Source organism: Podarcis raffonei, chromosome 8, assembly GCF_027172205.1.
Source record: "Podarcis raffonei isolate rPodRaf1 chromosome 8, rPodRaf1.pri, whole genome shotgun sequence".
NCBI classification, from domain to species: Eukaryota; Metazoa; Chordata; class Lepidosauria; order Squamata; family Lacertidae; genus Podarcis; species Podarcis raffonei.
In genome coordinates this window covers 15909408-15931212 of record NC_070609.1, presented here as the reverse complement: position 1 = coordinate 15931212, position 21805 = coordinate 15909408, and the positions used below count along the sequence as shown (strand labels likewise).

Sequence of the window (21805 nt, the reverse complement as noted above, 5' to 3'; positions counted from 1 at the left end):
AACGATTCTGCCCCCCCCCCGCCTAGCAATGAGCTCAGAGTCTCCTTTAACGCAAACACGCTCAGAAAAAACACAAAAAAACACGGAAATCATCAGAGCCCCAGGAGAAATGCTCACCTCCTTACCTGCTGCCAGTCCGGGTTTTTTTTTTTTTTTGCAGTAAAGCTCAGTTCCCTCTTCGGAGACTTTGCTTGCTGGTCTCTTAGGCTTTTCTCCGTCCAACTCTCTTCCTCGCTCTCGCTTTTATTCCCTCTCCCTCCCGGTCGTCGCACTAAAAAAAGCAGAGAAGAAAGCGAAAGTACGAGCGAGGACGAGACTGCAACGCATAGCCAGAGCCGCATTCCCCGTTAGAGGGAGCTCCAAGCAGCCTGATTGACAGCAGTGCAGCTGCCTTTAAAAGGGAAGGTCCCAAAGGCTCACTCGTGAAACTTGAAGCATCCGAGATGGTTAATCCTTTACCTCTGCGGTAGTTGCCTCTGTGCCCGTCTCAGCAGCTCCCGCGTTTTCTGCACTTAAGCCCCACATGGCACTGATTTCAGGGGGTTGATCTAGAAGACCCTTGGGTTCCCTTCCAGATCTGCAATTCTACGATCCTATCACTTTCCAGAGCCCGGCTCTCCTCCTACTGCAGTGTAGATTGGAGTCTTAGCAAAGGACAGTAGAAATTTCAGGGGCAGCGTGAAAGGTTTTGGCACCTGCAAAGAAGCAGAACGGGTCCTATCGCTTGTCTCAACTGCCTTGAGGTTTATTGCAATTAAGCAGGACATAAATGCTGGGAAATAAACAGTGTTGTTCCAGCATGCTTTCTTCACAGCGTGGATGCCTGCAGCTCATGATCTCGTTGATGTAACAGTGGCAACATTTGTACCATGATGTATTTATTGCTTTAAAAACCAATTACAACAAAGGTGATATCTAACATTTATGGTAACAAAGCTTTGTGTACTCTCTGGCCCCTATTAACCAGTGCAAATGAGGACAATCATGCAGGCAGGATAAAATCTGCTGATATTTGGGTAGATCTTCTGTAATTCAGAGCAGGGCTTTGAGTATGACTTCCCCTGTTCTGTGGAATAGCATTCCTGCAGAGATACAACAGGAACCCGCTACCCATAATTTCTGGAAACAACTGAAGATGTTTCATTCTGACAATTTTTCCCAGGTGGATGAATAGGTTGCTGCCATGAGTGTCTATTTAGCATTGTTTGGAAACATATTTACTTTTTTTCTGTATTGTTTTTAACTGCTTTTCAGCTGTGTTCATTGCATTTTGTACACTGCCTTTTGGGGAAGATAATAATAATAATTATAATAATAAATAGTCCTGATAAATTTTCATGAGAATTTTTTTTAAAAAGGTAATAGCCAGCTGATATGGAGATGTGATGCAAACAGTGATGTTGAAGCTGGAAGCTCCTCATATCCCGCAGAAGCAGGATATTGACAAGCTGGAACGTATACAGAGCAAGGAGACCAAGATGATCAAAGCTCCACAAACCAAGCCTTATGGGGAACGGTTGGAGGAGCTGGGTAAGTTTAGCCTGGAAAAGAGGAGATTTAGAGGAGATACGATAGCCATCTTCAAATATCTCACACAGAAGAGGGAATAAGCTTGTTTTCTTCTCCTCCAGAGGGTAGGGCCTCAAATGGCTTCAAATTACAAGATTGCACATGAGGAAGAAATGATTTATTTTTTAGAAAAGTCCTAACATTCTGCAGGATGCAGAGCAGCTATAGAGCCCGCATGATGAGCTGGCTTTGTAAACCAGGCAGGCAGGAAGAAAACCAAACTCTCCTCAGAGTGATCCTAGACTGACAGCAAAGCCTGTGTCTTGTGTGGCAAGTTCCTGCCCCCCACCAAGGATAAATAAAGACACCAGACACCAGAATTTAAGGTTAAATGGGCGAATTAGGCCACAACTTTATTGAATTCAGGAATGAGAGGCATTGGCTTAGGCAATGTGAGTGCTTGAGGGCCCTGCTCCTTCTTGCCATTTACCATCTGGCCTGAAGCCTCAAAAGGACTGCTTTGCTGCCCAGGAGGACTCCCCTGTGTGAGTGCCTGAGGGCCCTGCTCTTGCCACTCACCATCTGGCCCAGGGCGGGGCCTGACAGGCCTCAAAAGGACTGCTCTGCTGCCCAGGAGGACCCGGAGGGGTGCAGAGTTCTTTTTAACATGTTTTAAAATTTTAAATTTTTGTATATGGGGGTGGGATGGATGTTTGGTTGGGCTTGGGAATTTGTTTGATTTTGATGGATTTGTAATTTTAGCAGTTTTTTATTTGTATTGTTTTATTGTTTTTTGGGTTTTTTATTTTGTTTGTTTTTATTGTTTAAGGTTTTATTGTTTTAGCCTGGGAAAGAATAACATTAATTGCCATCAATGTAGGCTAATATGAGGCTTGGGATTGCTACCCTGGAGGGGCGAGGGAGGTATGGCGGTGGGGGCAGATGTTATAGGCGAAGGGGATCGAGATATGGATATGCTCGTACCCCTTCCAATCTGCGCCCCATCCCGAGGGATGAGGGTAGGGTGAGCAAGGATTACTCACCTCCGTCACTGGTGCTGTGCAATGCCAGGTCTATAGGCAACAAAACTGCCACCCTGCAAGATTTCTTTACCTCGCAGGGGGTAGACCTGGCTTGTGTGACGGAGACCTGGGTGCGCGAAGGGGAAACAGCTACCTTACGAGAGATGGCGCCCCCGGGTTTCTCCGTCCTCCACTAGTCACGGACTGTGGGCCGGGGGGGGGAGGGGTGGCATTATTAATCTGAGAAGACTGTTCTTTCAGGGCTCTACCATCGCTATCGATCCCTGGCATTGAATGTGTTGGCCTAGTGTGGGGCTCCGAGGAGAGCTTGGCTGTCTGGCTGGTGTACTGGCCACCTAGCACACCAGCAGCCACCCTGTCAGGCCTACTGGAGGCGGTGGCCGGCTGGGCCTTGGAGTTCCCTAACCTATTGGTATTGGGGGACTTCAACATCCATGCTGATGCCACTCCCTCCTCACAGGCTCTGGACCTGGTGTCTTCCATGGCGACACTAGGGCTCTCCCAGTTTGTTTCGGGTCCCACACATCAAGCAGGCCACACGCTGGATTTGATCTTCGGCGTAGGTATAGATGTGATCATGTCTCCTTCGATGAAGGTGCCATGGTCTGATCACTACGCTCTGAAAGCCAGGATTGACTTTCCACCCCCACCCTGCTTAGGTGGCGAGCCGATTTGGGCTCGCCCACAGAGGCTGATGGACCCTGATAGATTCCGCCAAGCCTTGTGGGACCTTGCTCCCCCTGGCGACTCATTGACTGAGCTCATTGAGGGCTGGAATATCCAGCTCCTGGCAGCCATCGATGAGATCGCACCTAAGCGCCCTCTGCGACCCCGCAGAAACCGGGCTCCCATGTTTACCGAGGAGCTCCGGAAAATGAAGCGGGACCTCAGACGGCTAGAGCGAGTATGGCAGGGTGCCCGTAATGGAGCCTCAAGAACATCTTATAGGGCTTTTATGAAAACCTATGAGATGGCGGTGAAGGCTGCTAAGAAGTCTTACTTCTCGGCCTCCAATGCATCCGCTAGCTCTCACCCGGCGCAATTATTTAGTATAATTAGGTCTTTAACGTCCCTTGAGGGACAGCCAAATTTAAATACCAATTTGACACACAGCTGTGAGGCATTTGCGAGCTTTTTTGCGGAGAAGGTCTTGTTGCTCCGCCATGACCTCCCTGCCAATTTGGATACAGTAAAGGAACTGGAGGCCCCTCGACTGTCCTCGGGTCCAGTACTGGACCACTTCGACCTGATATCCCCAGCCGATGTGGACAGACTCCTCCGAGCTGGAAAGCCCACCACCTGTCCTCTCGACCCGTGCCCGTCTTGGCTGATTAGAGCGTGTCCAAACAAGGTGCGGGCCCCCCTAGGGGATATCATCAATTTGTCCCTTGGCACGGGGACATTGCCAGGGGAACTGAAGGAGGCAGTGGTGTGCCCGCTCTTAAAGAAAACATCATTAGATCCTTTAGATCTAACCAATTACCGCCCGGTTTCGAATCTTCCGTTCCTGGGTAAGGTGATTGAGAGAGCGGTTGCTGAACAGCTTGGTGGCTTTCTGGATGAAACATCGGCTCTGGATCCATTCCAGTCCAGCTTCCGCGCTGGTCATGGGACCGAGATGGCTCTGGTTGCCCTAACAGATGATCTTCGTAGACAGCTGGATCAAGGCAGGTCAGGGCTGCTGATTCTTCTTGATCTGTCAGCAGCTTTCGACATGGTCGATCACGAACTCCTGGACCACCGCCTTGCCGACATGAGGATCCAGGGCACAGTCCTTCAATGGCTGCGCTCGTTTCTCTCTGGTCGGGGACAGAGGGTGGCATTTGGGGGGAATTGTCATCGCGCCACTCCTTGGTGTGTGGAGTACCTCAGGATGCGATACTCTCGCCGATGCTTTTCAACATCTTTATGCGCCCCCTCGCCCAGCTTGTCCGGAGTTTTGGGCTGGGTTGCCATCAATATGCTGATGACACCCAACTCTATCTGTTGATGGATGGCCATCCTGACTCGGCCCCAGACACACTGAGCAGATGTTTGGAAGCTGTGGCTGGATGGTTACATGGGAGCCGGTTGAAGCTAAATCCTTTGAAGACAGAGGTCCTGTGGCTGGGACGGGATGATATGGGATTGGGGGGCCAACTCCCATCTCTTGCGGGGGCACAATTAGTGCCAGCACCGTCCGTTAAGAGTTTGGGTGTAATTTTCAACACCTCCCTTTCCATGGAGGCGCAGATTGCAGCTATAACAAAGGCGGCATTTTTTCATCTCCGCCAAGCTAAGCAGTTGGCTCCTTACCTCTCTCGCCCTGACCTAGCCACTGTGATCCACGCGACAGTCACCTCCAGACTGGATTATTGTAACTCGCTCTACGTGGGGCTGCCCTTGAGACTGACCCAGAAACTCCAGCGGGTGCAGAATGCTGCAGCGAGACTCCTTACGAGGTCCTCGCTGCGAGATCACATTCACCCGGTGCAATACCAGCTGCACTGGCTCCCGGTGGAGTACAGGATCAGGTTTAAGGTGCTGGTTTTAACCTTTAAAGCCCTATACAGCAATGCCCATCAACTTTTTTGGGAGGGGGTGCCCCTCAAATATGATATTTGGAGGGGAAACACATGTAGTCTCCTAACTCTGTGGTTAAAGTGGTTATCAGAGGCTGTCACAGGGGGAGGGGCCTGCCCTGAAGCATGCTGGGCAAGTGTAAACCCCATGAGACCCCGAGGCGTGCCCCCCCCAGCATTTTCTCCATAGGGGTGGGGGGATACAAGCAGCTCCTCCTATTCAGCAAGAGGCCACTCCAGAGACATTAGCTCTCTCCCAATGTTTTGCATTGCTTGCTTTTACGAATGTAACTGAGCATCAAACTCTGCCCTCAGCATGGCAACCCCAAATTTCCAGAGCTTGTTTCCATGAGCTCATTACGGAGGTAGACACCATGTTTCCTTCCCTCTTGTCCGGCTGTATACTTGAGCTGCCTTTTTCCACCACTCCAGGAGATTCAGGTTTGAGAGACTCCCTTGCATGGCAGCCAATTCCTAGGGGATGTTTCATATACAGTGGTACCTCGGGTTAAGTACTTAATTCATTCTGGAGGTCTGTTCTTAACCTGAAACTGTTCTTAACCTGAAGCACCACTTCAGCTAATGGGGCCTCCTGCTGCTGCCGTGCCGCAGGAGTACGATTTCTGTTCTCATCCTGAAGCAAAGTTCTTAACCCGAGGTACTATTTCTGGGTTAGTGGAGTGTGTAACCTGAAGTGTATGTAATCGGAAGCGTATGTAACCCGAGGTGCCACTGTATGTTGGAAGATGCCCAGGCTGGCTGGCGCAACCCAGTCAGATGGGCAGGGTACAAATAATAATATTTTGTCATTGTTGTTGCTGCTCTGAGTCATTTTGGATGGTGTTTGGCATTGTTGTTGTTGTTAATTGAATTCATATACCGCCCTATACTTGGGGGTCTCAGGGCGTTTCACAGAATAAAATCAAAATAGAAAACCAGAAGTTACCAAATAAAAACAAACAAACAGAACAATACCCCCCCCAAAAAAACACATTTTAAAAGGGCATAGGATGTAAATCGGATCTGCCAAAGGCCTGGCTGGAAATAATAATAATAATAATAATAATAATAATAATAATAATAATAATATCTTTATTGTCATTGCCCCCCCTCAGGGACAACGAAATTCCTTAGAAATGATTACGCCTAGCGCCTATAGGTGTATAATGAAGGCACCAGGCAAACTTCCCTGGGGAGAGCATTCCACAGACGGGCAGCCACTGCAGAGAAGGCCTGTTCTCATGTTGCCACCCTCTGGACCTCTCGAGAAGGAGGCACACGAAGGAGGGTCTCAGAAGATGATCTCAGGGTCCGGGTAGGTTCATATGTTGTTGTGATTACAAATATATAAATTGTTTTTAAAGATGGGTTGGCTGGCCTGATCTGGTGCGATCTGGGATTGCCTCAACATAATCTGACCCAATCCTATGTTGATACAAATTGGCCCAGTCCAATTCATTAATTGGATTGGGCTGGATCTGATGCACAGCCCAAGTGAAACGTGTTCTTAAATAAACTGAAAATTTTCTAACAACACTTAGCTCTAGAGCCCCTGCTGCCATATTGTCCCAAGTCTCTTTCTCAGTTGCCATAATTCTCCTCATGAAGTTCCATTTTCAGCACCACAGAAGCTTCAACATGGAACATAAGTCCCTTGCACTTCGCTCTCAGCTGTTCAGAAAGCCAAAGCAGTGTTGTAAATCAGATGGTGTTGGGCAGAGTCTGAGAAGCTTGTGCTCAGACCCACCCATGAAAATATCAAATAAGTATGGAGGAAAGTAAACCCACTTAACTTCCTCCACAAAGATCGCCTGGATTTAGGTAGGCTCAATCCAATTTGTAGGGTCTCCTATGCCTGCAAATTTCACCCACTTTGGCCAAAAGGGGATTATTTGATTCCTCATTATAATGAATGGGGACACAGAGCTTTATTTGGTTAGAGTTGTCTGGAACCCAAAACACAGATATAAGCAGAGAGAGTACAGAGTAATTAATGCACAGATACTTGGTCACACCTAGTGAGTTGGAATGTGTTTGTCAGGAGTGCGTGCAGGAGCCTGGCCCTGTGACTGGTAGGGCTTTGCAGGATTGGGGCCTTCCTGAGTTTGGCCTGGAAGGGCAAGGCGCTGCCGCACAGGGGAGGCTTGACAGAAGACTCGTAGCACCTGGTGGCAGGGGCCAGGAGGGGTATATAAGACCAGCATTTCCTTCTGCCTCTTTGCCACAGCAACACACTACCCACCTAGCTGTGCTTCGGTTTCCTGACTCCTGGTTTCCTGACCCCCGGACTCTTGGCTTCCCTGATCCCGGTTTCCTGATTCGTGGACTCTTGGCTTCCTGACCCCTGGACTGCTGATTCCTGCTTCCCATCCTCTACCCCTGTCCCGACGTACCGAGCCAGGACTCCCACTGCCTGTAACCCGGACCGTGACAGTGTTTCGCTATTTGTCAATAAAAACTAAATTACTTTGTCTGTTTATTTGTGTTGGCAGCCAGTGGGAGAACATTTCAACCTCCAAGGCTTTCAAGCTGTAAGGCTTTACAGAAAAGTTGCATTCTGAGGAGGGCTAAACTCATTCCACAAATAAGAGCCGGTGTTGCTGACTCCCAACTTGATGCATAGCCAATGCATAGCCATCTCTTAGTGTAGCTGCTAGTAGCTGTCAGTGTAGCCCCCTCCGACAGCTGGAAAAACTTGGATTTTTATCTCAGCAGCTGGTAAAATCACGTATGGACTATAACAATCTCAAAAACAATTGGCTAGTGCTTGGAATGAACAAGTTCAATGTGCACTGAATTACTTTTAAAAACATCTGAACTACATGTGGAAGTACCGTAGTTCCCATAATTGCTGGGCAAACTGAACATGAATTAAGTTGATGTTGGGGCAAAACGAAGAATGATTTCTGGCTCATCTTCAAGTTCATTGACACTTTCTATATGCTTTAGAGTATTTCTACAAAACAAATTTGCCGAGGATAATTTGGATGAGCTTGAAGTGAACTGAACATAAAGAGAACTGGTTTGTTTCATAAAGGGATGAACATGAATGGGAATTAGTTGTTTTACAGACATGTTGAATGTGAACTAGTTCCAAGCTCTGATATGGACAGAGACCTGATTTCAAGTCTTGTTTGTTCTGATGTCGTCTCTGGTTTCTTTGTTTTCTCAAAAACCAAGAAACGAAAAAAGGAAAATAAAAAGCACATATCCCTCAAAAAAACAACAACAAAAAAACAAAACAAAGAAAGAATAAGAAGCACCGATCTGAAGTTATTGTGGCAGGAGGACACCCAAAACTCCCTCTCCTCCAACTATGTTGAAGATGAACCAGTCTTTCTCTGTTTCATAGCATCCTAAAATACAAGGAAATTTGTGGGTATGTGTATGCTTACTTCCAGAGAAAAAACCCTCCCTAAAGGCTCAGGCTTCCCCTTCCCACCCACCCAGCTGGTGAAGAAAAGAAAAGATTAATCATTACAGCAAGGAGGCCGAGAGAAAACAGGCTTGTGGTTCAGGTTTGGACACCTAAATTTGGACTGTTGGCTATAGCTTTCCCATGCCTGGATTAAATGATTTTTTAAAATAAAAATTAGAACAGTTGGGGAAATAATTGCAGTAGGGAGGATTCAGAAAAAAACATTTCTTATAATTTTAATATTTATTATTTTATTGAGATTAAGTAAATAAGGGAAAAGGAAAGAATAGCAATCAAAGGAGGAAGAGAATACATTAAAACATTTTTAAAAGCAGCAATAACAAAATAACCACAAAATATACTAAAGGCTACAAAACTATATAATGTATTTTTGCATGGATAAGCATGTCTCGCAGGATCCCACCCAAGACGATATCTGTGTTAGATCTTGTTTAATTTGAACTGCTTCAGATTTTGATATCTCCTCATTAAGATCAGTAACTTTTTGATCCAGGGCTGTAATTTTAAGATTCGGGTTTGCTAAATTATCCTTCAGACATTAATTCTGCATCACAATTTACTTAAGCGTATCGGCAATAGAACTCTCTGAAGCCATTTCTCTTCTCTTCTTTTCTCCATTCTTTATGCTTTGCTGCTGCAAATTTGCTCCATGTTGGAGGGGGAGACATCCATCGCTTTAACATTGACAGGTAGGATATAAGAAACATCTTACCTGGACAAAAATTGTCCAGGCAGCCTACTGATTAAGCATTGCTACAATAGGGCTGCCTTATGTCTGGGATTTGTCCGTTGGAAGTAGTGTCCAGGCAGAATTTTTGAAAATTGGTAAAAATGTCTGTGAAAAGATATGGAAAACCATGGCAAGCCATGTCAGAAGTGTTTGGGTTTTTTTTTTTTTTGGTGAATTTCCTTTAAAATAGCTCAAAAACCTCTTTCTGTGAAATGTCAAAAGTGTTGCTTTTTTGGGGTGAATTTCCTTAAAAATAGCTCAGAAACTTCTTTTGTTTTTGGGAGATTTTGCCAAAAAAACTCATCAACTTTGCCCTCCCCATCTCTATAACTTCGCCCCTCCCCCAATAAGCAAAAAGCTATATAACTTTTCTATCCAGGTTTCCACTTTTTGACATACACTGGTACCTCGAGTTAAGTACTTAATTCGTTCCAGAGGTCCATTCTTAACCTAAAACTGTTCTTAACCTGAAGCACCGCTTTAGCTAATGGGGCCTCCTGCTGCTGCCGCGCCACCGGAGCACGATTTCTGTTCTCATCCTTAAGGAAAGTTCTTAACCCAAGGTACTATTTCTGGGTTTGCGGAGTCTGTAACCTGAAGCGTATGTAACCCGAGGTACCACTGTATGGCAGTGCTACAAGTGCTGAGCTGAAGAGTAATAAAGGAAGCATGCTAGGATGCCATGTTGCAAGACTGGAAGTCGAACTTGTGAAGAAAGCAGTTGGTTGATGCTGTGGTAGAAAGATGAGATAATGCATGTTGTACCTGGATGTCTCTTCCCAGGTAGATGTATTGGCTGTTTACTTGGGTTTCTTAGGCTCAGCAGCCTTTGCCTGAACTTTCTCTGCATCTTTCACAGCGTTTTCCAGGAAATTCTTCAGCAAGTAGAATGTGGTAGCAAAAGAACTGCCCCCACCATAGAGAGACCCCAACAGAGGTATGAAATCCAGAACCGCCTCTACCACTGTGATTGCTCCCCACATTGCTGACCTCTTCAAGATATCCATGACAAATTCTGTCGTGATCTTACCGGTGCTTGGCGTATGTTCAATAACAGATTTCAACTCCTCTACAGGTTTCCCCACACGATTTGCTAGTATATTGAGGGAATTTTCATCCAAGCCAAAAACTTTGCAGATATGGCTCATAGTTGTAACCACAATGCCAATGTCAAAACCAAATGAGAGGAATGGGAGAGGAATCAACCCAACAGTACAACTCGCTATGGCTTTTTTCCATATCAGGCTCTCCATAGCAGCCTTTTTCTTTTTAATGCTATCTTTTGTTAAAATCGGAAGACACATAATTAAAACATCTCTCTTGATTTCATCCTGTTCCTGTTCAATGGTCTCTTGAAGGAGGGGGAAATCATACTTGCTCAAATCCCACCTTGATATTAGAAAGACTCTTGGAGAAGACACACCTAACGCCTTCAAATTATCATAGCTATCTTTCCGTACAGCGTCAAGAGTTTCCTTCTCAGACTGCATCATCTCATGGGTGTCCCCCACATCGATGCCTTTTGACCGCCTGTCATTCTCTATATCGATATCCACTTTGCTGCGCACATAGTAGAATTTCTTCTTATTTTTCTGGATCTCAAGAGCCAAGTTGGTGTCATCCTCAGTGAAGCGTCCTGAGGAGACGATGATGAAAAAATCATAATCGTTGAAATTGACCTTTGTTAGGTATTCCTTTGCACTAAATTTAGCTGTTCCAATTCCTGGTAGATCCCAAATTTTGAAATTGGGGAATGTGGGGTGTGAATATTCTTGTGGCACCATTGTTGTTTCTGTCACCCCAGTCAGAGCTGCACCCTCTCCACGATCTTTCATTCCTCGCAGGGCATTGACAAAAGATGATTTCCCAGCACCTGATCTTCCTGTGATGGCAATTGCCAATGTGATGTTATTTAATAAATTTGACTGCTGTTGAGCTTCAGCTGAAACAGCTTCAAATGGTTTTTTCTCCAAAGCAGACTTCACTTCAGCAAGGTCTTTTTTTAAGGTTTCTATTGTTTTGGCAGGATCCATGGCAGTGATTCCTTCTGGCTCAGTTTATCTGAGAAGAAGAAGAAAACTATAATAGTTAAATGATAGCCTTCAACACACTTTTATGGACATATTTACAATCTATGGTTTATGGGGGGGGGGAATCAATTTACATAGGACATATCTCTAAGACCAGTGGGTTGTTTGAGCAGCAGTCGGTAGTATTTCAATAAAGTGAAGAATTGTCCCTGTTGTCAATCTCTCAGAAATCTATATGTGCATGCATTCACACATAACCCTTAAAACATGTTTATGTGGGTGTGGATCTTTTTTGAACTCAAATTATTCATTATTCTAGAGATGTGTCTAAAGGAAGCATTTACACTCCACTAAAGATTCCCTTTTTTGGATAAAACTTTGGATAAAATGCTTCATAAATAAATAAGTCAATGCGTTGTGCATATCCCTAGTACATTCTGGCCAAGTCTTGCCCTGTCACTTCTACAAAAGTCACCAGTAAAAAGAAGAATATTTTTAGAAATGTCATCAAGGGGAAGGTAAAAAAAGGGAGTCAGAGGGTCAACATAAGTGATGCAGAAACAGCCCAGAAATATTCTTAAAGGTCATTAATACTGGGGAAAATATCCACATTGGATTCTTGTCAACTAACTTTTATTCAGCGATGACTCAATGAAATTAATAAGCATGCCTAAGGTCCATTAATTTTAATAGATTTACTCTGCGTAAATGTTAGTTGAAGACAACCCATTATCAGCAACATTATCTTGTCCTGAAAGCTATATAAATATAATGAATAAATAAATGAAATACAGCTAAAGGAAAAAAGAGCATAAAATCCTGTTTAGAATTAAAGACATCCGAGGACCTAACAGCATGATACTTAAGTGTGGGGTGTTAACAGTGGAGTTTTGTTTGTTCGTCTGTCTGTCTGTCTGTCTTAATTGATATGGGGAGGCGATTTTGCAGCAGGACTAAGGTGCATGGAGAAGGGAAGTTTCATATTTCGTAGCAGTCATGGAAGGATACGGAAAGCCCCGAAAGGGCGACTTGGTAAAGTCGTAGAAAGATAGCACTGTAGAGTTGTAAGGGACCCTGGGGATCATCTAGTCCAACCCCCTGCAATGCAGGAATCTGCAGCTGGTCCATACAGGGACCTGCAACCTTGGAGTTATCAGCACCACGGTCTAACCAACTGAGCTATCCAGGCTCATCAGGCAGCACCTACCCTGAACCAAGAGAAGCTCCAGCACCTTCTGCCCTGCCTCGAACACTTGCCATGCAGTTTCTCTAATGAGAAGTAGCTCACAGATACCATTTTTGCACATCAGCAAGTGCTGGGGCACAGCTGTCTTCCTGCTGCTTTCTTTCAGGAAAAATACCCATGGGGGGGTGCTTTGCAGAGGGATATATTGAATTAACACGCGAAAGGGAGACCGGTCGCATTGGCTTCAGGGCAGTTACATAAACTCTAAAAGTAGCACTAGCAACTTGTGGCATGTTATTTATTCCCTTTGCCGCAGAGAAGAAGGGCAGCCTTCTAGAACATCATTATTGGTAATAATATAATTGTTTACAATACGATATGATCACAATAGCTATAATATAATTAATATAATAACAATAAAAAGGTAAAAGGTAAAAAATAACAATTAAAAAAGAGAAAAGGTTAAAAAAACCAAGAACCGTTCTGCTGCCTGCACCAAGCAAAGAGCTCAGAGTCTCCTTTAACGCAAACAAGCTCAAAAAGAAACGGAAATCATGAGAAAACTGCTTACCTGCTGGCGCACTGAAATTTTGTAGCCAAGCTCAGCCGTCTTCTCGGAGGTTTTGCTTCTCCTATTCTCTCCCTCTGCCTCCCTCTTATACCCTCTCTCCCTCCTGACCCTCACACTACTAAAAGCAAAAAAGAAAGCGAAGGTAACCAGCGAGGATGAGATAAGAACGCAACAAATAGCCGAAGCCGCATTCCTGGCCAGAGGGAGCTCCAGGCAGCCCGTTTGCCAGCGGGGATGCTGCCTTTTCTGGGAAGTCCCAAAGGATCACCTGTGGAAGCATCCCATGGAAGTAATACTTCACCTCTGCTGTTGTTGCCTCTGTGCCAGTCTCAGCAGCACCTGAGTTGTCAGCACTTAAGCCGCGTGGCATTGATGAAAAAGGACTACCCAGAACCTGGCCTTCCTACTACTGCAGTGTAGAATAGAATATTTGAAAAGGAGCTACAAATTTCCCATTTTTTTAAACCTTCTAGTTAATCAGGTGCATTCATTTCAGCTGGTGTGCTCTGAGCATGAGTAATGTTGGATAAAATCCTTAGGCTGGGGTGTAAATGGCAGGCTGGGGGAGCAGAGCAGCGCTATGAGGAGAATTCGGCTGCTCAGGGCATGTGACGTCCATGGTTGCACAACCAGACGTGCATCTGCAGTACATCAGATGCGCGCTGGGCACAGACTTTAATATAATATAATTAATATAAGAATGCAATGACAACAAGGTTCTGCCTCATGTCTGAAGTGTGTCAAGTTCTTTCTTCCAACCCTCTCTCTGTATAGACCTATCCTGTTATTTGCATTAAAATAGACCGGGGAGGGCAGTGAAAGGATTGCATTAGCATGTGCAGAGACACACTGTTCTGCTTAAAGGGAGCCCTTTCAACACTAACTTGTCTGCTGAGGGCCTCCTGCACATCATTTGTCACGTGACCCATTTGCATTGCAGAAACTTCAGAGTATGGAAAATCATCATGGAAAGGTCTTACCCAAATACCTTCAATGCAGAGGAAGTCCTTGAAAAGATGAGGAATGACTTCAAGAAGCAGCTTGAGAAGTGCTTCAGGAACACCATCCCTCAAGTCTTTTTGATCTCCTCCTGGGACCTTCGCAAGTATGATTTTCCCCGACTGGTGGAGACCTTGGAGAAAGCTCTGCCCTGCCCGAAGAGACTTGCTTTCCTGCTCAGCCTTCCCAACTTTTCTCCTTGCCTGAGCCAAAAGAGCCTCTCAGAGGGGAGGTTGAAGACTTGTAGACTGCTGGTTTGGGGAGACTTCAGCATCCATGCCAAGGTGACAAGCTCTGGGATGGCTTAGGACCTCATAGTTGCCATGACAACCATGGGGCTGTCCCAACATGTCAACAGCCCAACCCATGTGGTAGGCCACACTCTGGACCTTGTTTTCTCAACTGGGCAAGAAGAGCGTGATCTGAAAGTGGGGCATAGCGACATCAGTCCCTTGTCATGGTCAGATCACATCCTGTTGAGATTTAGGCTTTCAGCACCTTTTCCCCTCTGCAGAGGTGGGGGACCTAATAGGATGGTCTGCCCTCAGAGATGGCTGCCATACTACCAAAATAGACACGTGATAGGTGCATTGGCTTCAGCTTAGGGCGACCTCATTTAGGTTTTGTTTTCTCAGAAATCACCTGTTTGAGCAGAGCTGTGTGCTAATCAAGCTTGGGGGAGAGGAAAACTTGGAAACAGGGGGTGATTTCTGCTCCAAGATAACAAAAAGCCACGACTACATTCCGCTTTCCAAGATTAAGCAGGGTAAATAAGTAATTTATTGCATTTATTGCTCTGTTGCTGAGCAATACATGATTACACCATTTTATTACTTTTTTGATCATATCTCAGAGTCCAAAAGGTGCATAGTGATAGCAGCATTCTGCCATAGGGAATTTTATAAGCGCTAGCCATTTCTGAATTCTTACTGCAGTACAGTGTGTCAAAAGATTTCAGATTAAAATTGCCACTGCTGGCACTCAGAGTGTGGGACAAGAGATTCCTGCTGCAGACACTTCTCAGTTGGCTTTGCAGATGCAGATGCTACTTGCCTGCCTGGTCTATAAGGAAACTGAGTTGGGGGATGTGTGTGGAAAGAGCTTCAGCTCCCAGGGCTGCAGGAAGCTGGAGGACCAGCTGGGGGAAAGGAAGGCGAGAAACCCTTGAAGGGAGCAGTGCCAGGGGGCCCCTGCATGATGTCCCCTAAGGCTGAAGGTGTCAGATAAGACACAGGCTTTGCTGTCAGTCTAGGATCACTCTGAGGAGATTTTGGTGTCCTTCCTGCCTGCCTGGTTTGCAAAGCCAGCATGTCATGCAGGCTCTAAACCCGCTCTGCACCCTGCAGAATGTTATAACTTTTGTAAATAATATACTATTTCTTCCTCATGTTCAATCTTGTAATTTGAATCTTGTAATAGTTCAGGCCCTACCCTTTGGAGAAGAAGAAAACAAACTTATTCCTTCTTCCGTGTGACAAACCTTCAGTAATTTGAAGATGGCTATCGTATCTCTTCTCAATCTCCTCTTTTCTGGGATACACATACCCAGCTCCTTCAACGGTTCCTCATAAGGCTTGGTTCCCAGAGCTTTGATCATCTTGGTCGCCCTCCTCTGAGAATGGAAAGGCATCATAAGGCATGTTATATGGGTTCACATGCTCAGACCTGTCAGGTTTCACTGTCAGGGTCCATAGGCTGGGAATGTGCATAAACTCATAGATAGGCTGTGCCTTGTTGTAGCTGTGCACTGAAGATCAGCAGTGATGACATGTATCACCGGTTTTGATCTTGAAATGACATACATACTTCTGATGGGAGACCCAAAACAGAGACTGAAAACCCCCATGCAGTTTAAAATCACCAAGGTACATTGAGCTTGTCTCTGACAAAAGCCTAATAAACTGGTACAGGCATGTATTTCTTACTAAATGCTCTGCTGCTGATTATTTGCAACTTTTTATCCTGCATAACCTTGAAAGGGGAAAGTAGCTTTGGGTTTTTATTATACTGGAGCAGAAATTACATCCTGTTTACAAGTTTTCCTCTCAGCCTCCCCTGCCCCAGCACACAGCTCTGCTCAAACAGGTGATTTCAGAGAAAACGAAAGCTAAATGGGGTCGCTATAGGTACTCCTTCTTGCAAATCATTTCTTGGACTGTGCTGGGTCATGACAGAGAGCAAAAGCTAGCAGTGTGAGCCTCACTCTTTATCAAAACTCAGGAGGAATATGATGATATGATACAAAGACTTTAAACAAATTACATAATTTAGAAATAAAAGCACTACTGACTCAATAGATTTCTTTCATCACTTCCATTCCTGTTCATCTAGAATTGACCTCTTCTGCATTCATCTTCCACACCCATTTTTAAAATTATATTACAGTGGTACCTCGGGTTAAGAACTTAATTCTTTCTGGAGGTCTGTTCTTAACCTGAAACTGTTCTTAACCTGAAGCACCACTTCAGCTAATGGAGCTTCCTGCTGTCGCTGCACCGCCGCTGCACGATTTCTGTTCTCATCCTGAAGCAAAGTTCTGAACCCAAGGTAATATTTCTGGGTTAGGAGAGTCTGTAACCTGAAGCGTATGTAACCTGAAGCGTATGTAATCTGAGGTACCACTGTATTAATACTAATACTCCAGAGGGAGTCCGTTCCACTGTCAAAGAGCTATCACTGTCAGAAAGGTCTTCCTTGTGTTTAGTCAGAATCTCTTTCCTTGTAGCTTGAAGCTGTTTGTCCAGGTCTGACCATCTGGTGCAGGAGAAAGCAAACTTGCACCGCCCTCCATATGGCAGCCCTTGAGATATCTGAAGATGGCTATCATATCTCAGAGTCCAAAAGTCCCATGGTGATAGGCGAATTCTGCCACTGGGAGTTTTATTAGCGCAGACAGTTTCTGAACTCTTATCGCAATACACTGTGTACACACTGTGTACAATACACTCAGATTAAAATTGCCACTACTGGCACTGTGGGCTGGATAGGAAAAGATCCTGCTGCAGCCGCTTCTCAGCTGGCTTTGCAGATCCAGCTGCAGGGGGTGGGGAAGAGCAACAGCTCCCCAGGCTGCAGGAAGCTGGAGGACAAGCTGGGGGAATGGAAGGCGAGCCTCTCTGCGTATGGCTGTAGAAACCCTGGAGTGTAGCAGCGCCATGATCCCTTGCATCATCTCCTTCTCAGGTTGAGGATGGCGGATGAGACAAAGGCTTTGCTGTCCATCTAGGAACACTCTGTGGGGAGTTTGGTGTCCTGCCTGCCTGCCCGGTCTGCAAAGCCAGCTTCTTGCTCTAACGTCGCTCTGCACCCTGCAGAATGTTAGAACTTTTCTGGAAAAGAAACTATTTCCTCTAAGACGCCCTAAACCCCCACAGCTTTAAAGCCCTTCCACTTTATGCAGCCTATCAATGTAACAATGCAAAAGTCGACAAGGAAGCCATCAAGGAATAATATTTATATTCTGCCTTTCAGCTCTAAAAGGAGCCCCACCTAATTAATTCTGACTGTTTCTTTCTTTGCTCACTTTCCCATATCTCAACCATTCCTGCTATGTATTCAGCAGTGAACGGTTGCTTGAAAGGACAACAATCAAATATACAGTGAGGGGAACCTTGGTTCTTGAACTTAATCCATTCTGGGTGTGTGTTCGACTCCCGAAACCATTCAAAAACCAAGGTGTGGCATCCGATTGGCTGCAGGAGCCTCCTACACTCAAGCAGAAGCCACGTCGGACGTTTGGCTTTTGAAAAACGTTCGCAAACCGGAACACTTACTTCCGGGTTTGCAGAGTTCAGGAGCTGATTTGTTCGACAACTAAGCTGTTCGGGAACCAAGGTACCCCTGTATATCAGAGTTTCTCTCTCCAGGAGAAACCCTCACCAGGACAGGAAGTCCAATTTATGCGGTTTGAAAGCTTCTCATCAAAGCATTGCAGCCATTTCAGGGGGTTTAGGCAGGAAACTGAGAGGCAGATGAAGCTGTACAGGAATTTCAAGAGCATTTGCTGAAGCAATTTACTTAAGATGTTGTAATGACTATAAAGTTGCCTGCACCCCAATTTCTGTTTAGTAAGAGATTCCTGGGGTTCCAGTGCTTACCCAGAATATGGTTTCCTTGGAATTCTCAATGGAGTTAAACATTAATGTGAGTAGTTTGAACTGGGCCTCTAAATGAACTGGCAACCGATGCCAGTCGTATCTCCTCTCAGTTGTATCGTATCTCCTCTCCAGTGGCATAGTGTGGGTTGTCAGCACCCGGGGCAAGGCAAGTAATTTGTGCCCCTAACCCGTGGATTTGCGCCCCCTAATCCGTGGATTTGCGCCCCCTAACCCTAACCCTCAGATGTTGCGCCCGGTGCGGTCGGCCCCCCTGCACCCCCCACGCTACGCCACTGCTCCTCTCAATCCAGCTCCTTCAACGGTTCCTCATAAGGCTTGGTTTCCAGAACTTTGATCATCTTGGTCGCCATCCTCTGAGAATGGAAAAGCATCATAAGCCTGGGGTATAAATGGCAGGCTATTTTTTTAAAAAAATAATATTTATTAAAAGTTTCAAGATTACAAAAAAAAGAAAAAAAAAGAAGAAAAAGGAAAAAAACAGCACTACAAAACATAAAAAAAAGAAATAGAGAAAATACATAAAAATAAATGGCAGGCTATGGGAGCAGAGCAGCGCTATGAGGAGAATTCAGCTGATAAGGGCATGTGACGTCCATGGTTGCACAACCAGACCTGCATCTGCAGTACATCAGATGCGCACTGGGCACAGACTTATTAATATAAGAATGCAATGACAACAAGGTTCTGCCTCATGTCTGAAGTGTGTCAAGTTCTTTCTTCCAACCCTCTCTAGACCTATCCTGTTACTTGCATTAAAATAGACCGGGGGGGGGGCAGTGAAAGGATTGCATTAGCATGTGCAGAGACAGACTGTTCTGCTTAAAGGGAGCCCTTTCAACACTAACTTTCTGCTGAGGGCCACCTGCACATCATTTGTCACGTGACCCATTTGCATTGCAGAAACTTCAGAGTATGGAAAATCATCATGGAAAGGTCTTACCCAAATACCTTCAATGCAGAGGAAGTCCTTGGAAAGATGAGGAATGACTTCAAGAAGCAGCTTGAGAAGTGCTTCAGGAACACCATCCCTCAAGTCTTTTTGATCTCCTCCTGAGACCTTCGCAAGTATGATTTCCCCCGACTGGTGGAGATGTTGAAAAAGCTCTGCCCAGCCTGAAGAGAACTGCATTCCTGCTCAGCCTTCCCAACTTTTCATCTGAGGTCATAGAAAAGAAGAAATCTGCACTGAAAAGCCACCTGTGGAAAACATACCTGGCATCTGCTGGCATCAATGAGATTCCCCTTCCAGGCCTTCCTCTGGCTTGTGATGTTGCCCTCTTGCTTGGGTCCCTGGTTGCCTTCTACAAGAGATTTGAGCTGGATGATGGCTCCTTAGCTAGGCGGGCCAGATTGGCCAGGAAGCCTGTTGAAGAACTGAAGGCCGTGATGAAGTCTCCTCAGGAGGAAGAAATTAACGGGGATCTGGTTATAAAGAAAATAACAGATTATGCAAAAGAATTATTCCCGCCTTTGCTAGTTAGAAGCTTGGTAGCAGCAGAGGTGTCTTTTGCCATCATTTATTGGATGCTGTTGAGCTTCCTGGATAATCTAGCTGAGGATGCTCATAGGGTTCGAAAGAAAGCCCTAGGACTGGAAGAGTGTGAGGCAGAGCATCTCAGGGCCAAGTAGAACTGGCACAAGACATGATGCAACCCAAGGTGGGGTAACAGGAGCTGCTGCTGCTGCTGTGGCAAACATTCCCACTTTGGCACCCCTTTTCATACCCACTTTGGCTGGTTCTAGAGACAATGGAGCAGACCCTATAGCTGATTTGCCTTACCACAATACGATACAATTAAGCTCAGAGGTAAAATAGACACATTTGTCATATTAATGTAACATGCTATCGAAACCTCTCTGTGTAACTTCTACCCAGATATGCCTTTAAGATAGAGAATTGTTTGATTTCGATGCAGTTTTATTACATGTTGCTAAAATTATTTCATTAGATGATAGTAGGCAATAATCAAAATTACTCATTTTGAGCGTCCGTGCAAGCAGCAAAACCTGGAAGTAACACACTCTGTGGCATTTGATATCCTTACTACCTGTCTCGCTGCCCAGCAGTTTCCGTCCCTGAGCCGTAAGAGCTTCTCGGGGGGGGGGGGGGTTGAGGAGTCATAGACTGCTGGTTTTGGGGGACTTCAGCATCCATGCCAAGGTGACCAGCTCTGGGGTGGCTTAGGACCCCATTGTTGCCATGGCAACCATGGGGCTGTCCCAACATGTCAACACCCCAACCCATGTGGCAGGCTACACTCTGGACCTTGTTTTCTCAACTGGGCAAGAAGAGCGTAATCTCAAAGTGGGGCATAGTGACATAAGTCCCTTGTCATAGTCAGATCACTTCCTGTTGAGATTTAGGCTTTCAGCACCTTCTCCCCTCTGCAGAGCTGGAGGACCTAATAGCATGGTCCGCCCTCAGAGATGGCTCTGGGGGGCTTCCCATCCTGCCATACTACCAAAATAGACACGTTATAGGTGCGTTGGGTTCAGCTTAGGGCGACCTCATTTAGGTTTCGTTTTCTCAGAAATCACCTGTTTGAGCAGAGCTGTGCTAATCAAGCGTGGGGGAGAGGAAAACTTGGAAGCAGGATGTAATTTCTGCTCCAAGATAACAAAAAGCCACGACTACATTCCGCTTTCCAAGATTAAGCAGGGTAAATAAGTAATCAGCAAGAGAGCATTTATTAATTAATAATAATAATAATTAATCAATTAATTATTAATACACGGTTTATTATTATTTTGATCATATCTCAGAGTCTGAAAGATGCATAGTGATAGCAGCATTCTGCCATAGGGAATTTTATTAGCGTCAGTTGTTTCTGAACTATTATCGCAGTAAAGTGTGTCAAAAGATTTCAGATTAAAATTGCCACTGCTCACACTCAGAGTGTGGGACAAGAGATTCCCGCTGCAGACACTTCTCAGTTGGCTTTGCAGATGGAAATGCTACTTGCTTGCCTGGTCTGCAAGGAAACTGAGTTGGGGGATGTGTGTGGAGAGAGCTTCAGCTCCCAGGGCTGCAGGAAGCTGGAGTACCAGCTGGGGGAAAGGAAGGCGAGAAACTCTTGAAGGGAGCAGTGCTGGGGGGCCCCTGCATGATGTCCCCTAAGGCTGAAGGTGTCAGATAAGACACAGGCTTTGCTGTCAGTCTAGGATCACTCTAAGGAGAGTTTGGTGTCCTTCCTGCCTGCCTGGTTTGCAAAGCCAGCGTGTCGTGCAGGCTCTAAACCTGCTCTGCACCCTGCAGAATGTTATAACTTTTGTAAATAATATACTATTTCTTCCTCATGTTCAATCCTGTAATTTGAATCTTGTAATAGTTCAGGCCCTACCCTCTAGAGCAGAAGAAAACAAACTTATTCGTTCTTCCGTGTGACAACACTTGAGATATTTGAAGATGGCTATCGTATCTCCTCTCAATCGAGCTCCTTCAACGGTTCCTCATAAGGCTTGGTTTCCAGAACTTTGATCATCTTGGTCGCCCTCCTCTGAGAATGGAAAGGCATCATAAGGCATGTTACATGGGTTCACATGCTCAGACCTGTCAGGTTTCACTGTCAAGGTCCATAGGCTGGGAATGTGCATAAACTCACAGATAGGCTGTGCCTTG

The 21805-nt window shown here is 45.5% G+C and overlaps 5 protein-coding genes across 8 annotated transcripts in view; 3 read left to right on the top strand and 2 right to left on the bottom strand.

Annotated features, from left to right (window-relative positions):
* Nucleotides 1–21805, bottom strand: part of LOC128418419 (interferon-inducible GTPase 5-like) — a 169620-nt gene that overhangs the window by 3824 nt on the left and 143991 nt on the right. The window contains exons 1-2 of one of the 4 annotated variants that reach the window (XM_053398070.1): nucleotides 421–1016; nucleotides 118–271 (exon numbers count right to left, since the gene is read on the bottom strand). The exons of 1 other annotated variant lie outside the window; for it this stretch is intronic. In XM_053398070.1, coding sequence (XP_053254045.1) covers nucleotides 118–271; nucleotide 421 — 155 coding nt within the window. In that variant the 5' untranslated portion in view covers nucleotides 422–1016. Of the gene's footprint in view, nucleotides 1–117; nucleotides 342–420; nucleotides 1017–21805 lie in introns of those variants that run through there. 2 more of the 4 variants (XM_053398071.1, XM_053398069.1) reach the window with 2 other exon arrangements.
* Nucleotides 1–21805, top strand: part of LOC128418426 (interferon-inducible GTPase 5-like) — a 219045-nt gene that overhangs the window by 83526 nt on the left and 113714 nt on the right. The gene's annotated exons all lie outside the window — the stretch shown is intronic.
* LOC128418415 (interferon-inducible GTPase 5-like) overlaps nucleotides 1–21805 on the top strand; it is a 175179-nt gene that overhangs the window by 139215 nt on the left and 14159 nt on the right. The window lies entirely within an intron of this gene.
* LOC128418434 (interferon-inducible GTPase 5-like) lies at nucleotides 8711–11319 on the bottom strand. The gene has a single exon (XM_053398100.1). The coding sequence runs from the start codon at nucleotides 11313–11315 to the stop codon at nucleotides 10083–10085; it is 1233 nt and encodes a 410-aa protein (XP_053254075.1). The 5' UTR covers nucleotides 11316–11319; the 3' UTR covers nucleotides 8711–10082.
* LOC128418795 (interferon-inducible GTPase 5-like) lies at nucleotides 14035–19961 on the top strand. Its single transcript, XM_053398847.1, has 2 exons — nucleotides 14035–14311; nucleotides 19289–19961. Exons 1-2 carry the CDS (start codon nucleotides 14035–14037, stop codon nucleotides 19813–19815), a joined length of 804 nt encoding a protein of 267 aa, XP_053254822.1. The 3' UTR covers nucleotides 19816–19961.

What these genes read in the sequence shown, in the direction of transcription:
- LOC128418434 (XM_053398100.1), bottom strand. Translation starts at nt 11,315, where the DNA reads ATGGATCCTGCCAAAACAATAGAAACCTTAAAAAAAGACCTTGCTGAA.
- LOC128418795 (XM_053398847.1), top strand. Translation starts at nt 14,035, where the DNA reads ATGGAAAGGTCTTACCCAAATACCTTCAATGCAGAGGAAGTCCTTGAA. An exon ending in AGAGGGGAGGTTGAAGACTT is followed by an intron (nt 14,312 to 19,288) that starts GTAGACTGCTGG and finishes ATGTTGAAAAAG; the next exon opens with CTCTGCCCAGCCTGAAGAGA.